The sequence below is a fragment of the Melozone crissalis genome, unplaced genomic scaffold (assembly GCF_028551555.1).
Source record: "Melozone crissalis strain CALT ecotype California unplaced genomic scaffold, PUWL_Pcris_2 ptg000006l_1, whole genome shotgun sequence".
NCBI lineage: Eukaryota > Metazoa > Chordata > Aves > Passeriformes > Passerellidae > Melozone > Melozone crissalis.
Genome location: NW_026535784.1, coordinates 31,238,283 through 31,252,484, shown reverse-complemented (window position 1 = coordinate 31,252,484; position 14,202 = coordinate 31,238,283). Strand labels below are relative to the sequence as shown.

Genomic DNA, 14,202 nt, shown 5'->3' with positions numbered 1-14,202 from the left:
TGAAGAGTTGGCCTAGGCCTTTTAAGTTTGTGGAAATCTGGAAATTACATTTAATACAGTTACAAAGCTGTAATTTACTTTTTTTTTTCCACTTGGACGTTCTTTTTTATAAAAATGCTTCTCAAACATGTGTAAAATAAGTTCATCTGAGAGGTTCCTATTTGTGCTTCTCATTTCCTCCTCTGGAAATGCTTTTCCTTTACCTGCTTCCTACCCACTCTGGGTTCAGGAATGGCAGAACACCTCACTACTACAAGTAGGGATTTCATTTTGTGTTTGTAACACAAAATGAATCCTTTAAAAAAAAGGTTCCTTTAATTTTTATTTCATGTGAATGATAAGCAAATAATACTACAAAGATCCAACTATACTACAATTTGAATGTACTCTTCTAAATTTTTTTAGGAATCGTGTTTTTCTCTGTTGGTTTTTTGTTTGGTTGATCGAAGGTTTTCTTGGACTTTTGTTCTTGTGGTTTGATTGCTCAGCATTTAGTTCTGGATGTGAGCAGGCAGTCAGATGACAAAATTTAAAGTTATATGGTTTTTCTCCCTTCTTCTGCCAACCTGTGCTATTTGTATAAAACTGTTGCTAAAGAGAGAGGGAATTTAGTTCATGTTTCTCCTGCTGACCTCATATTACTGTAGCAGCAATCCAGAGAGGACAAAGCCTCATACTTGCTCCCGATAACATCTCTATACCACTCAGCAAGGACAGCACGATCCTTGGAAAAGAAAATCTCTATGTACTACTTTTATCTGAACATAGATTAAATACTAGGAACTTAAATGCTTTCTCACAGAAAACTGAGTGAATTTTTGACTGTTTTCTGTAGTAGTTTGATATTGAAACTGTAATAAATGAATTCTATTATATATTTATAAAGAAATCATTTATTCTTGCTTGAAAATTTATTGTTCAGGATTTCCTTGACAGGGTTTTTGCGTAAGTAAAATTTGATAACTTCTGTAATGCTAAGAAAAAGCTTTTTATATTGCCTCAGACCTTGACAGTTGTGTAATAAATAATTAGAAGTGTTGTAAATCTTACTGTAGTGCATTTTTAAGCTGCTACAAGGTAGTAATAAAATATTTTTTAAAAGATACTTTTGATCCTATTTCCATTGATGTAAAATCAATTTAATTCCTTTCCCTGTAATATGAATTAGGGTAATGAAATTGCACAACTGAGTGAGATACTCTGAGAAGTTTAGGAAAAGTAGAATAAACTTGAAATAAATACACTCCAGTTTCTGATGCAATTTTTATTGACTCTGAGGGAACCTTTAGTCAGTTCTCCTCCTATTTCTCATAGCATTCACAGAAAGTTAAGGTTGGAATCCATCTTGATTGATGATGACCAGATGACCAGAGCTGTATCAATCATCTTTCTGAGGCATGTTATCATTTCTTGCATGCCTATACATGTTCCCTGGATTGCCTATTCCATTGTTTTACTATTCATACAATTAAAAAAAATGTTCTTTACTTTCAATCTGAAAACCCATTTTATGTACATGTAAATATACACCTACACATTTTCTACAAGCTGGGTACTTCCAGTTGATATGAAGGAAATTAATGTGAGAAATGCAGTTTTAGTTTTCTGTCTCAGTAACAAATTGTCGAAGATCAATCATGCATTTATTAAAATTTTCATCCATTTTATTGGAAATTAACATAAATGTGAAAAACCACAAAAGCATTTGCGCAAAACAAGCAACTCCTTTTCTAATATGAAAGGAGAAGGTCATTTCTGCACCCTGCCCTCCTGTCTGCGAGGAAAAGGAAAAATAAGGAATACAATTATTTTTCATGGTACTCAAATGGAAATTCACTTCCAAAAAAGCAGAATGTGCTCACAGTTTGAGTTGCTAATCTGTTTTACTTATCTAAATAATGTGAAGTCAGTCTCTGCAGTGAAAGATGGGAGACTTATAGACAGCTGTGCACTACGAAAATTTCAGAAATTATGTAAAATACCACAGATTTCTTTAAACAGGGTTTTTGCCCTCTGACTTGGTCCATTGCCATATCAAAGATCAAAAAGGATTTTTTTCATGAAAGTTTATGTGTCAAAATGATGAAAGATCTGACTTAAGTGTTTTTATTCTGTTGCTGATCTTTATTTCCAATTTTACTTTCACACTCTTTCTTTGAGACTGAGGTGTGACTGCATTCATTTGGAATTCGTGTTTCTCCATCTACCTTTGCTAAGAAACACAGTCACTCTCTCCTCAGGGGACTTCATTTCTGTATCGCAAGATTGCTCTAGGACAAGATTAAACATCTGTTCTCACTGTGAAAACTTCCATGAGAGAGGATGAGCTTGGAGTCTATGTGTGATGAGCACAGCCAAACTGTGATAGATTCTCAGTGGAATATTTGGAGATAATTCCTAATATATATTTGAAAGAATGGCAGAATTAACTTATCCAAAACAATAAAATGCACTACAAGTGAGAAGACTTAATTATTTATAGGTTTACATATTAAAATAAAATCTTTATGTATACTAAAGCATTTAGCACATGGAGAATTCTAATTCCCTGCTACTGTTTTAGGGTTAAAGGATGCTTGAATGCTTGAATTAAAGGCATTAAATACTTATGTGAATTATAGTCTTGACTTGGTATGGCTGGGTAGTCATGCCTGAGTAAACTAATAGCAGTGAGTATAAACAGTAAATAATTCAGATTTGTACACAGTTCTTCCCCACAGTGAATGGCTTATATTCTTTATCCACTTGGTTTCCTGTGTTAAGATGTCAAGCAGTTGCTTAACTTATTAAACTTACATGGCAAAGCCATTTTCTTACCATGCCTGCTGAATTATAAATGAAGTTCATCTGAATTATAAAAACAAAAACCCAAAAGAAAACCCAAAAGTCCCTGAAATGAGAACCTGTTGTCACTTGATTTGTTGTTTATAGTTTTAAGCAAGGTCCCCTATCTATTGCATATGGAATATGCAGCACTCCTGTTGCATTTTCAAACTGATTTACTGTTGATCTATTTTGCCAATATCCCTGTTCCCTTTATAATTGTAGTACCTGACAACTATACCAGTGTGGCTGATCCAGAGCCATTATTCTGCAATTAGATTTTTGTACTGAGTATACAGAATGCTTTTTTTTTTCTTGTTTCACCTTAATCATCTTCCCTTTGAACCATCTGTTGAACAAGAGGGCTAATTCTCCTCCTGCTGTATCTGCATTATATATGAGCAGGAGGTGCCTAACTGAGGTGTCCTTGAACTATCAGTTATCACAAGTGGTCAAGCATAGAACTGAGCATTTTTAGGGCTGGGTATGCAGTGTATGGTTTCCTAGGAGACTGTAACATCCCTGAGTAGGGCTAAAAAACCCTTGTAGAGTGTCTAATACTTGGCCAGGCCAGTACTTTATCTTGATGCCTTCAATATCTTACTTTATCCTTTTTTTTTATGCGAGTACTTATGGAGAATGCCTTCAATATCTTACTTAATCCTTTTTTTTTTATGCGAGTACCTATGGAGAATCATTTTAAGATGGTGTATTAGAACCCTTAAAATAATACAGCACTAAGCAATGTAGAGATGTTAACTCCAAAAACATCACAGTGCCTTAAGAGGAAAACCTAGCATATTTTCATGCTTGCTTACATTGATTACTGAAATTAAAAATCAGACTAATAATTCTGTAATCACAAAGGTAAGACAGCACTGTATGAATTAAACATTGCTGTGAGCTTCCCATGCAGTGGAGCATTTGATGGGATTTTTGGGCCCGGTTTGAATCTATATGTCATTCTTGTGCTATTGGGTTTCTCCCTTTCTTGACAAATCAAAATCCTGAACTAAAACTTCTGATTGTCCTTAGTTTATGAGGTTATTTTTACTTTACAATTGTAATCCACCCTCAGAGATTTAGTATCAAGTGTTAGTGCTGGGTTGGTTGTATCTGTCACATTTAGATGAGTCTCCTTTTGGATATAAAGGGGCAAAAAATCCATCATTAGTTTTTTTACTCTCAGTTCCTCCAGTACTTTATAGCCTTGTTGCACTTTCTGTATTGCTGTTTTGCCTTCAGACAGAAGAGACAGGATAAGAGGGCTTACATCTGTCTATCAATAGATTTAAAGCAGTCTTCTGTAGCCAGTAATTATACTTAAAATTATACTTAATCAGGGTCCTTTTCACCAGAATTTTACTCTTCTTGCATTGTGAAATTTCCCCTTTTTATCCTGGCATATAGGTCCACCTCCAAACCACTGTGCAGTGATGGAAATTACTGTCAGACATCTAGGAAGGTGAATCCGTGACGGGAGAGTTTTCTGTGCTTATGATCTTTTTTTAATGCTGGGTAGCTCATGCATGGCACTTTTCTCTACAAAGGGAATCCTTCAAGCCTAATGGTCACCAAAAGTTGTACTGATTTTTTTAATGCTTATCTTCTCAGCTCTCTATTTCTCTCCTTCCAAGGTTCTTCATAAGGAATGGTCTCTTTTTACCAAAGCTGTTTCAGAGAAATTAGCAAACTGCTTCCAGCTGGATCTGATAGATGGCTCCCCTAGCTAATGATCCCTAGTTAATCAGGAGGAACTGCAGGGTGAGAGAGCAGGCAGACAAAAAGCTGGGAGAAATAGTCATAACATTTTTAAAAATGCATAAGCCTCTGTTTTTGCTATACATGAGTATTTTGCTAAAGGAATTTTGTTGGTACAGAGTAATGCTTTGCACCTTCTAGTGCACTTCATGGCTGAGCTCTACTGCATAAGTGCAAAAGCAATTTGGGCAAATACGTACACATCATGGTAGGGGAATGTTCTGCCCATTCCTGAGTTGTTCTAGATAACACCCATGATATCTATACTTTTAGTGATATTGCTTCTTATTTGATGGGGAAGAATGGAAAACTGTTTCAAGAATGCTTGTCTTCAGTTTCTCTGGCAAGGGACATTATGAAGAAAACTTTTAGGACAAATACTCATCTGCTGAGGAGCCAAATGCACTCATTTAAGAAAAGCAAAGCAAGAATCCACCTCTCTTCACACAGGGTGAATAGCTGGAATATACAGAAAATTTTATAGTAAAAAATTATTTGCAATAGTATGTTTTAGTCATACAGGTAATTTATTTCAGAATGTTCACAATATTAATAACTACCTGGATAGAACTCTTATTAATAGTCAGGTAAAATATTCACTTTTGGTTTATGTAGAATATATGCTGAAAGAGAGGGGCTAAATTTTTTGTCTTTGGTTGATTGACATTAGCTTAGTGTTACTTTATTATGAATCATATTTGATACAATTATGCCATTGAATTTGGAGTAGTACTTTGACTCATTAGCTGCTTTTATACAATCATAGTTCCTCCCCATTATTAGTATGAAATCATAAAGAGTCACATAGAAGCTTAGTCTCGGATTTTGGGTTATGTTAGTGTGTTGCATGCATTTGGGGATAAAAATGACAAAATACCTATTAGTAATGAAATAGCATAATGAGAAAGGGTTTCCTGATAAGAATTAATTCTCCCCCCCCCCCACTTTTAAGTAACAGTAATTGTTTTCATTAAGAATTTAAATGAAGTTGTAAATATATGCACAAATTTTAGAATAAAAAAATTAAAATTTTAGCTGAAAAAAGTCTAAAATTGAGTCACTATGGCACCTTTAATTGCATATTCTGTGTTTTTAATGTCTTGTGCTAGTGCAGTGTGAAATAGGGGCACTAACAGAGCCTTATGGGCTTTAAGAATACCACTGGATGTTTGCTCAGCCTCTGGTTGCTTTCCTCTTCATCCACTCCTGTAGCTGCTCCTGATTAGCTGAGGATCACATGCCCTGGATCACTTATTGAATCCAGCTGATTAATTTCTCTATAAGATCCCAGGTAAAAGGAGTATTTTCATAAGAGGGAGCCTGGTGGTAGATGGACAGAGAGGTTATAAACTGATCAATGAGATGTAAAGGAAAGCATATGTTCTTGAGAACCTGTGTAGGCTTGAAGGGTTTTGAAACTCTGAAGAGTACATCCTCTCCAAGAATAGGAAGAATAAAAGTAGTTGAGAAGATTTGAAGGCTTTTATTTTCTGATTTTCTTTGAACTGCTTCCTATTAGTTTTGGTTCTCTGCTCTCTTGCTGGAAGAGGTAGAGATATAGTAGCCTGAGGTAGGTACTAAGCAAGCCAAGTGACTGATGATGAGAACTAACTTGGGAATAAAAAGCTGGACTAAAAATTCTCTGCTTTACTAGGGAACAAGCAGATAATTTCTTTGGGGGAGCCCAAAGTGACCAGTTTCTGAAACCAGCTCCACAGTGCTGTGGTGTTAGAAACCACTGAGTACATCTGTCTTGTCCCTAGGAGTGCAAGGATGTTCAAGGAGCCTGGAGCAAAACATCTGGTTTCCTTATAGTTTCTTCTGGAAGGCTGGACACCCTGAACTTCAGTGCTGAAGTTACATTCTGAAATCATGAATTGGTGTTAGGTGTGCTGTAATGTAAAATAACTCGGTAACCAGGTTCCTCATAGTAACCGGAGGGCATATCACTGCAGTTGATCCATTTGTGCATAATTTTGTTATGGAAAAGAAAGGTCTTAGCTTAATTTACTATTGAATTTGTCTATATAAAATGGCTTTAACTTGATTGTGTGTCTGAATAGAGGAAAGTTAGATGAATTGGGTGACATCAGAGGGGCTTTTGAATCTTGTTTGTACCTGCTTTCTGGTTTTGTATTGAAAGTAACAGGAGTATTGCTAAAGACATTGCAAGAGGTTTATTTGAGGTGTTCCAGGCACAGTGTACTAATTGAAATTCAGTGTGACTTCTTTTTGTCTTCCTAGTACGTTTTTTGCTGTCAGCTTGAGGTAAATAATTCTTTTGCTTTGTTATAGGGAAAGGTGAACATGGGAAACCCTACCCTCTTACAGAGGAAGACCATGATGATTCTGCTTATAGGGAAAATGGCTTCAACATATTTGTTAGCAACAACATAGCACTGGAACGGTCCCTGCCAGACATCCGACATCCTAAGTACGTAAACTGTTTCCTGGACTACTTAATTTTTAAGATTTTATCTTTGTGTATCTCTAAATATATTTTCCAGAAAGGTAAAGTGTCAACAGTCAGCACAAACCAATAATTTCATTTTATAGGAACTGGAAAATCTGCCACTGTTGTTAAATCATGTGCTCTGTCTTTTAAAGTGACTTCTCATCTGATTAGTTACACATTAAGAATATAAAAGGCCTATTTTCATTACAGAATGATTTTTATTAAATTTCTGTGTAGTGAATTGGGATAAAAAGGATTCACATAATTTCTCATGTTCCCATTTGGTTAATAGCTGCAGATCTTTGGGCTGGGGAGCCAAGTGACAACTTTTATATAATTTTTGGCTATGATTGCAGAGTCTTTCTTCTGTTTTGTTACATAAAAAGTTAAAACAATGCAATAGCTGCTGAATGCTGATACATCAGCTGATTTATGCTGTGTAGTATTGTGTAAAAAAAAGAACATGCATGATGAGCAGGCAGAATTTGGGGACACATGGTGGTATTATTCCCTAAAGCATCAATATAACACAGAGAAATGGGATGAAGGTTGTTCTGGAAAATAACCACTGAGTTAAAATCGCCATATAGCAAACCTGAGTTGCTTTTCATGTTGCTTAATTTTTGGCTCCTTTATACAAAGAGTAGAACTCCCTATCTGTGACAGGAAAAGGGGCACTATTGCCATTGTAGACTCCAGGTTCTTGTCCTCTAGTCATTCTTAAGCTGAACTCTGAAGAGGGAGCTGATTTGATTGTCTCCTTAGCTGGTATTTTCCTACTCTTTTAATTGGATGTTATGCAACTAGTGTACTGGGGAAAGGTGAGGCAAAACTAGTTGTCTCCATGACTATGTTTGTATTTTCCTGCAGATACAATTCTCTCTATTATACCAAGATACATGTTAAGATATTGTCCCACTTCTTAAATTATTTTGATAGGAAAAGTTGTCAGAGAACAGAGCTGAACTTCACAGCTTGACAGAAGTTCTCAGTGCAGGGAGAAGAGAAACATCATGGCAACTAGGACATTTTTATGCCAAATGTGCAACTGTCTTTTTCAAAGAATTAATACTATATAAATATTTGCATAGTAAGAGTTTAAAAAAAGAAATTCACAGCAGAGGAATTAACCTTTTTTTAGAGATGTTTCTAATTTAATTTTGATTGTTAATTGCCTAATTTAATTGTTGCATTGTTTTGAGAAAAAACCTGTTTCTCTCTTAATTTGTAAACAATATATTAGGATTGTTTGCATAGGATTAAGTAAAAAGAAATATATTTTTTTAACAAGCTGTATGTTTTATATACATTCTTTAATTTCTGCGTTGACAAATTAGCTGAAATGATATAATGAGTGCTTCCAAGAAGTTTGAGTTCAAATGTACAGCTGTATAGCATTGAAGCTGTGGTAGATTACATTGTTACTATAATTAATGTGTTCATCAAGCAACCTCCTCTGTTAGCAAAACTGCAGAGGATAATGACTAGACACAAAAGGAAGCTGTCAGGTTTGTCATCCCTTTGTGCTTTTGTAAATTGGACTTCTGGCAACTTCTTTCTCACCTGCTGCTGTCCTCGCAGTCCGTGACATTTCCATGTGTGTCCCCAGAAGCGATATGTTGTCAGAAGTGACGTGTTAGGAACAAGTCAGTGCCACACCAGACTGTCCTCTTTCCCCCAGCACAAGTCTTTTTCTGACTTGCTCCTAAGCATCCCATTTGGGAAGCTTGAGGTGCCTGCATTGTTTCCATGTTCCAATTCGGCCAGGTTCCTGTGGCATTCAGTAAAATCTCCTGTGGTGGCTGTTTTAGTAGTGTCCTGACTGAACTGACTGGAGTCATGGCCTTCTAACCTTCCTCATGTTAAACACATAATACAAGTAGCCCATTAGTTAATTGGCTGTATCACTTACCATCTAGAGATAAAGAGAAAAATGTTCTTGTGCTATAATTGCCTACTAAGTAGTGTCTTAATTAAGGTGACAAAGCTGGACTCAATACTTTTGATGGCCATACCTTGAAGCAAGTGTATTTCTTGAACTTCCAAGAGCCATGGAAGTCTGACAGTGCTTTCTGACCTACTGTTAGAAACAAGCAAATCTCTTGGCTGCTGTGTGTTAAGTATGGTCACTCTCAAACTGCACTTCGTTGTTGGAAGTGTCTCCTCTCTTCAGAAGGGTGTATGAAATGCAAAATAGTTCACATTGTGTCACATGACAATGTGCTGGGTTTGGCTGGGGTAGAGTTAATTTTCTTAATGAATTTGTGTGTAGTCTGTGCTAGAGGCTGGGGCTAAACTGTGGCACTAATAGAGTTGCTTTCAGACAAACTATTGGAAAACTATGTAGTTTCTGTCTTTAGAAAAGGGTTCTCCTCAGTAACATAGCAGACAAATCAGGTGTGGTATTGCAGGCAGGTCAAGTTTGGCCATCTTTTGAACATTTTAAAGGGTTTGGCTTTGTGGACCTTCTAACTGCTTTGAGGCCTTTAGCTGTCATCTTATGCAAATTTATGGGAGATACTAGTATTGTAAACTTTAAGTTCTGACCCTCTGTCTCTATTTAGTGTTTGCCATTTGCACAGGGAAAATGGTTATCTTCTGCTGAAGATGTATTTCCTGAAAATACTGTCTCTGATATGTTTTATAGAACCAAATAGAATGGTTTTATTTCCCTTAGTAGAGAAAATCCACAAAATTAGCCTTCAAATGCAATAAAACTGAGTGGTAAATCCTGTAATTTGAATAAAAACTTACTTAAATTGAAACAGCAGCTGCAGTAGCTTCTACATTCTTCTGAAATAACTTCAAAAATATTATATTCCGAAGTCAAACCAAAGAAACTTGAAGAACCACTTACAAGTGTTTGATTTTCTGGGAAGTATGCAAAGACAGCAGAAAAAACTTGTTCTTTTTAATCCAAATAAACTTTCTTTTTCTGGGTTTCTTGGGAATTTGGGCTAAGGATCTGCAAATAACACCTTCTGCAGGGGGATGGGTGGAACTAAACAAATGCTTAGATGATTGAGCTCTCAGAAATTCAAGTTTTCAAATGTGTTTAATAATACTCTTGTTTTTCATGTGATATTTATAACGCTTCAGCAAGATGCTATGATTGATTCTTCTTTCCTTTTTAAGGCAGTAAAATGCATGTACTGTAAAAAAAATTGTGTGGTGAAACATTTAACTTCTATTCTAAGGCTGACTTGACCTTTCCTGCATCTTTAATATGTTTTTATTGCATCCTTCTAATATCTCCCATGCTTTTTTCTGTCTCTCATAGCTGTGCTCAAAGAATGTTTTTTCCATTTCTGAGTGGTGTTTGATATCTTGTTTCTGTTCCACTCTTGTGTGAAAGCCTTGGCACAGTGGGTGCCAAGCTACATTAGCTAATTTTCTGTTCTCTGCTCACCTTCACCCATGTCTTTAAGTTTAAACAAAAAAGCAATCAAAGAAAACAACTTCTTCTTTTCCCCCTCTAATTCTAAATAACAATCTGAAAGAGGCTTATCACCTTAGTTTTTTTGGTTTCAGGACTGATTTAGTGAAAATAAGAGTTCTGATAGCCGAAAGTGAAAGCTAACATTGAGTTTTGGGTAGTATTGAGAGAAAGCAATGGAATTGATGTTTAGGGGTTAGAAATTCTATACCAATATAAGAAATATTTCAAAACCCACAAGAAGTTTTCTTATTTTCATTCACTTCTGTTTTCAATTGCTTTGTGTAGTCTAGAATACAGCAAATCTGCAAATGCTAGGGAAAAAGGTAGCAGTATTATTTTCTATTGTAGAAAGAGAAATGCTACTTATTCTAATACTGAATGACCAATTGAAATTAATTCTTATCTTCTCCACATTATCAAATATTCTGCTATTCATACCAGCTTTTCAAACAAATAAAACTGAATCTGACTCGCATTTTGAATAGCGTTTAATGAGACTTGGGGGAGGGGTTGCAATCATCTAGTCTGAACAGTGAATATAAATTTTGTGACCTATCCTGTTTCAAGCTCCTAAGTCTTTTTATAATAGACAATCAATTTTTTTAAGCTTTTCATTATTGACTCAAGAAATTCAAGTTAGTCCCTGATACCAATACATTTGCAAGCTTTATAACTAAAATACTTTGTTTTGTATGTTTGTATATTTTAATTTCAAAACAGGTCTCCTTTTATCTAAAATTTGTAGATTAATTGCTGATAACCATATCGTGGAGTGCATCAAGCACAGCATTGCAAGCCAGGCAAGGGAGGGGATTGTCCTGCTCTGTGCTGGGGCAGCCTCACTTGGAGTCCTGTGTACAGTACCACCATGTAAGAGGCATAAAAAAGCTACTGGAGAGCATCCAGAGCAGTATCATGAAGATGAAGGATGTAAAGGTGAAGCTGTATGAGATGTGGCTGAGGTCACTTGGTTTGTTCAGCCTGGAGGAGACAGAGTGGAGACCTCATTGCAGTCTGCCTCGGGAGGGAAAGAAGCTGGGCAGGCGTTGTTCTCTCTTCTCTGGTAACCAGTGGCAGGACCCTAAGGAATGGCATGAAGCTGTGTCAAGGGAAGGTTTAGGTTGGATATTAGATCAAAGGTGTTTTTTACTCAGAGGGAGATCAGGCACTGGAACGAGCGCCCCAGGAAAGTGGTCACAGCATCAAGCCTGACAGACTTCAAGAAATGTTTGGAAAATGCTCTAAGACAAATGGTGTGATTCTTGGAGTGATTCCTGTGCAGGGCCTTGCTGATCCTTGTGAATCCCTTCCAGCTCAAGCTATTCTATGATTTTATGTCTTGGTAGTCTTAGATCAGATGTGCAAATATTCCCCAGTTTTCCTGAGTAATCCATCACAAGAAATCTCATCCTTTTAAGGTTTCCCTGGGCATGGATAGATTCATTTGGTAATGAAATTCTTAGCATTCTTCTTGTACGTTAAAAGTGTCCAACCTGATTAATATAATGTCTGGTTTCTAGCCTGTATGGGCTGGAGTCAGTGTTTCCAATACTTTTCTGCTGGTCTTGCTGGTGATGTGTGAAGTTCTGGCCCTTCACTGTCACTCCCAGCAACATTCCTTTTTAGAAGTCTGAACTATGCTCATTTTTCTTAGGCATTAAATTTTTCACAACCTTCAGAAGAAATGCATTTTCATAATCAAAGAAATGAGAGTGTTTAGCTAAGGGCTGGTTACATCTTCTGTGTCCTGAACAGTAATGAGGTTTTCTTTCTTTCTAATAAGAAAACCAAATTTCATTCCATGGGTTCTGCATAACTGAAACTCTCCTTTTCAGTATGAGAAGCTGAGAGAGTGCCTGAATGGTTCTCTCTCAAAACATTTGAATGCAGTGTGGTTGCTCTCCATTGTATTTTTAAAAGAGGCTAAAATTAGTATGTAATGGGATTTCTCCAGGCAGTATGTTTTTTGATTGGCTCCATTTTTGTGTATCTTTAGAGTAGTTGCAGAGTTAACAGAGTTGGAGTTGTTCTTAATCTCTATGTTTTAGTATACCTTGCAAAGAGTTCTAGTTTTACTAAACTCATGGGAAAGGTATATAGGTAGGTACATAGACAGGTAGTAGTACATATCTGAATCTCCTAAAAAACTAATTATTGCATTGTATTTAGTTACTTTCTTTTTATAAATACAGTGCATTTGTCACAATCTAGCCTGTGCATATTGTCCCTAAAGCATAAATTTGTCTTTAATCCAATGCTGCAAGATAAATTCCAGTTGATTCCCTCTGCAGTCTATCATCTTAGACAGGCTGGGGTTGTCCTGCCTTGCTAAAAAAAAAAAGAATAAGATTAACTATTTAAGTATGCTGAACTTAAAAATATTTAATAAATCTTATTGAAGTAATTGGTTATTTCTGTTGATCTGTTGAATTTTTGATCATATGGTGAATAAGATACAAAGATAGTAGAAGGCTTTTTCTAGTTCTCATTCATTTTGGGGAATCAGAAATGTCTTCAGGCACACATACACATTGCATTGCTTCATATTGCTGATAACTTGTATTAGCTTAATTTATCTGGCCACAGAGAAACCTGCTTAAACTCAAGGTGTGTTTTCAGTGGGTAGTGGAAAAGCTAGAGATTGTTACTGTGCTTTTCAAACTGTTTTGTGTAGTTGCTGAATAATGTGAAAAGTCATGTGGTCCAAAACATGATAGGTAGTGTCCCCATTTCCAAACCCGACCAGATTGTTCTCTGCAATTGCTGCAGGGCATCCCATTTGAAGTGCAGCTCCTCAAAACAGGATCAGGAATATTTTATACCCAAGAAAACCTGTGGCTTTCTGTCTCTGTCATACCTGCTGTCACTTTCTCTGCAGGATATGTATTGATAGGAACAAATAACATGGAATAATTCCCAAGTGTTTTCTGGGTGCCAGTGTGTCTTTTTTTTTTTGAGGGCAGCAGCAGCAGCAAAAATATGGCTGAAGATTGATGATTCCTCAACTCTCCTTTTATTGAGAAATGGGCTGCAGTGTTAAATAGGCCAGTGGGGAGAGTCTAAGCCTGATGGGACTGTTTCTGTTTACTGAAAATTATTTGATAAAAGAAATAATCTGTTTATTCATATGGAGAGAAGTAGTTCTCGTGTATTTAGATGCCTTCATGTTACTTAGACTCCAGTAAATCCTACCACACTGCTGAGAAGATAGCAAGCTGCAGTAAACATAACTGTGAAATCTGAACTTAATGGGGACAGGAATTCTGAAGAATATTTACCCTCCAGCCAGTTCTGTACATCTGGGATAGCCAAGTCTATTAGCATTTGGCAGTGGTTAAAGCTTGAACTTCTAACTGTCAAATAATACAACAGTAAAATGGAAAATACATCCAACTTTTCTAAGATTTGTGTGGAATGGGGGATATTCTGTGGTTTTTTATCTTTGAAGTTCATAGGTGAACATGGTGATATATGTTGTTAATATAGTAGTTTTATGAAGAGCCTCAGTACACCTTACCTCAGTAAGGTTGTACACTCTTGGGAGTACATTTTCAGTGGCAACAATTAGCTGTTGCACCTCATGTAATAAAGGACAGCAGATGTGCAGCAATGCAGGAATGGAAAAACAACTTGTATTTTGCCTGATTTGATTGTGAGTAAGCTTCTTGAGCTCCAATTTTCTGAAGGCTGTGCTGGCCACAGGATGTGGTAGTAGACATGAGAA

At 36.3% G+C, this 14,202-nt stretch overlaps 1 protein-coding gene across 1 annotated transcript in view; it reads left to right on the top strand.

Moving 5' to 3' along the window:
• GALNTL6 (polypeptide N-acetylgalactosaminyltransferase like 6) overlaps window positions 1-14,202 on the top strand; it is a 423,505-nt gene that overhangs the window by 171,371 nt on the left and 237,932 nt on the right. Inside the window, exon 3 of the mRNA XM_054292088.1 lies at window positions 6,880-7,018. Coding sequence (XP_054148063.1) covers window positions 6,880-7,018 — 139 coding nt within the window. The remainder of the gene's footprint in view (window positions 1-6,879; window positions 7,019-14,202) is intronic.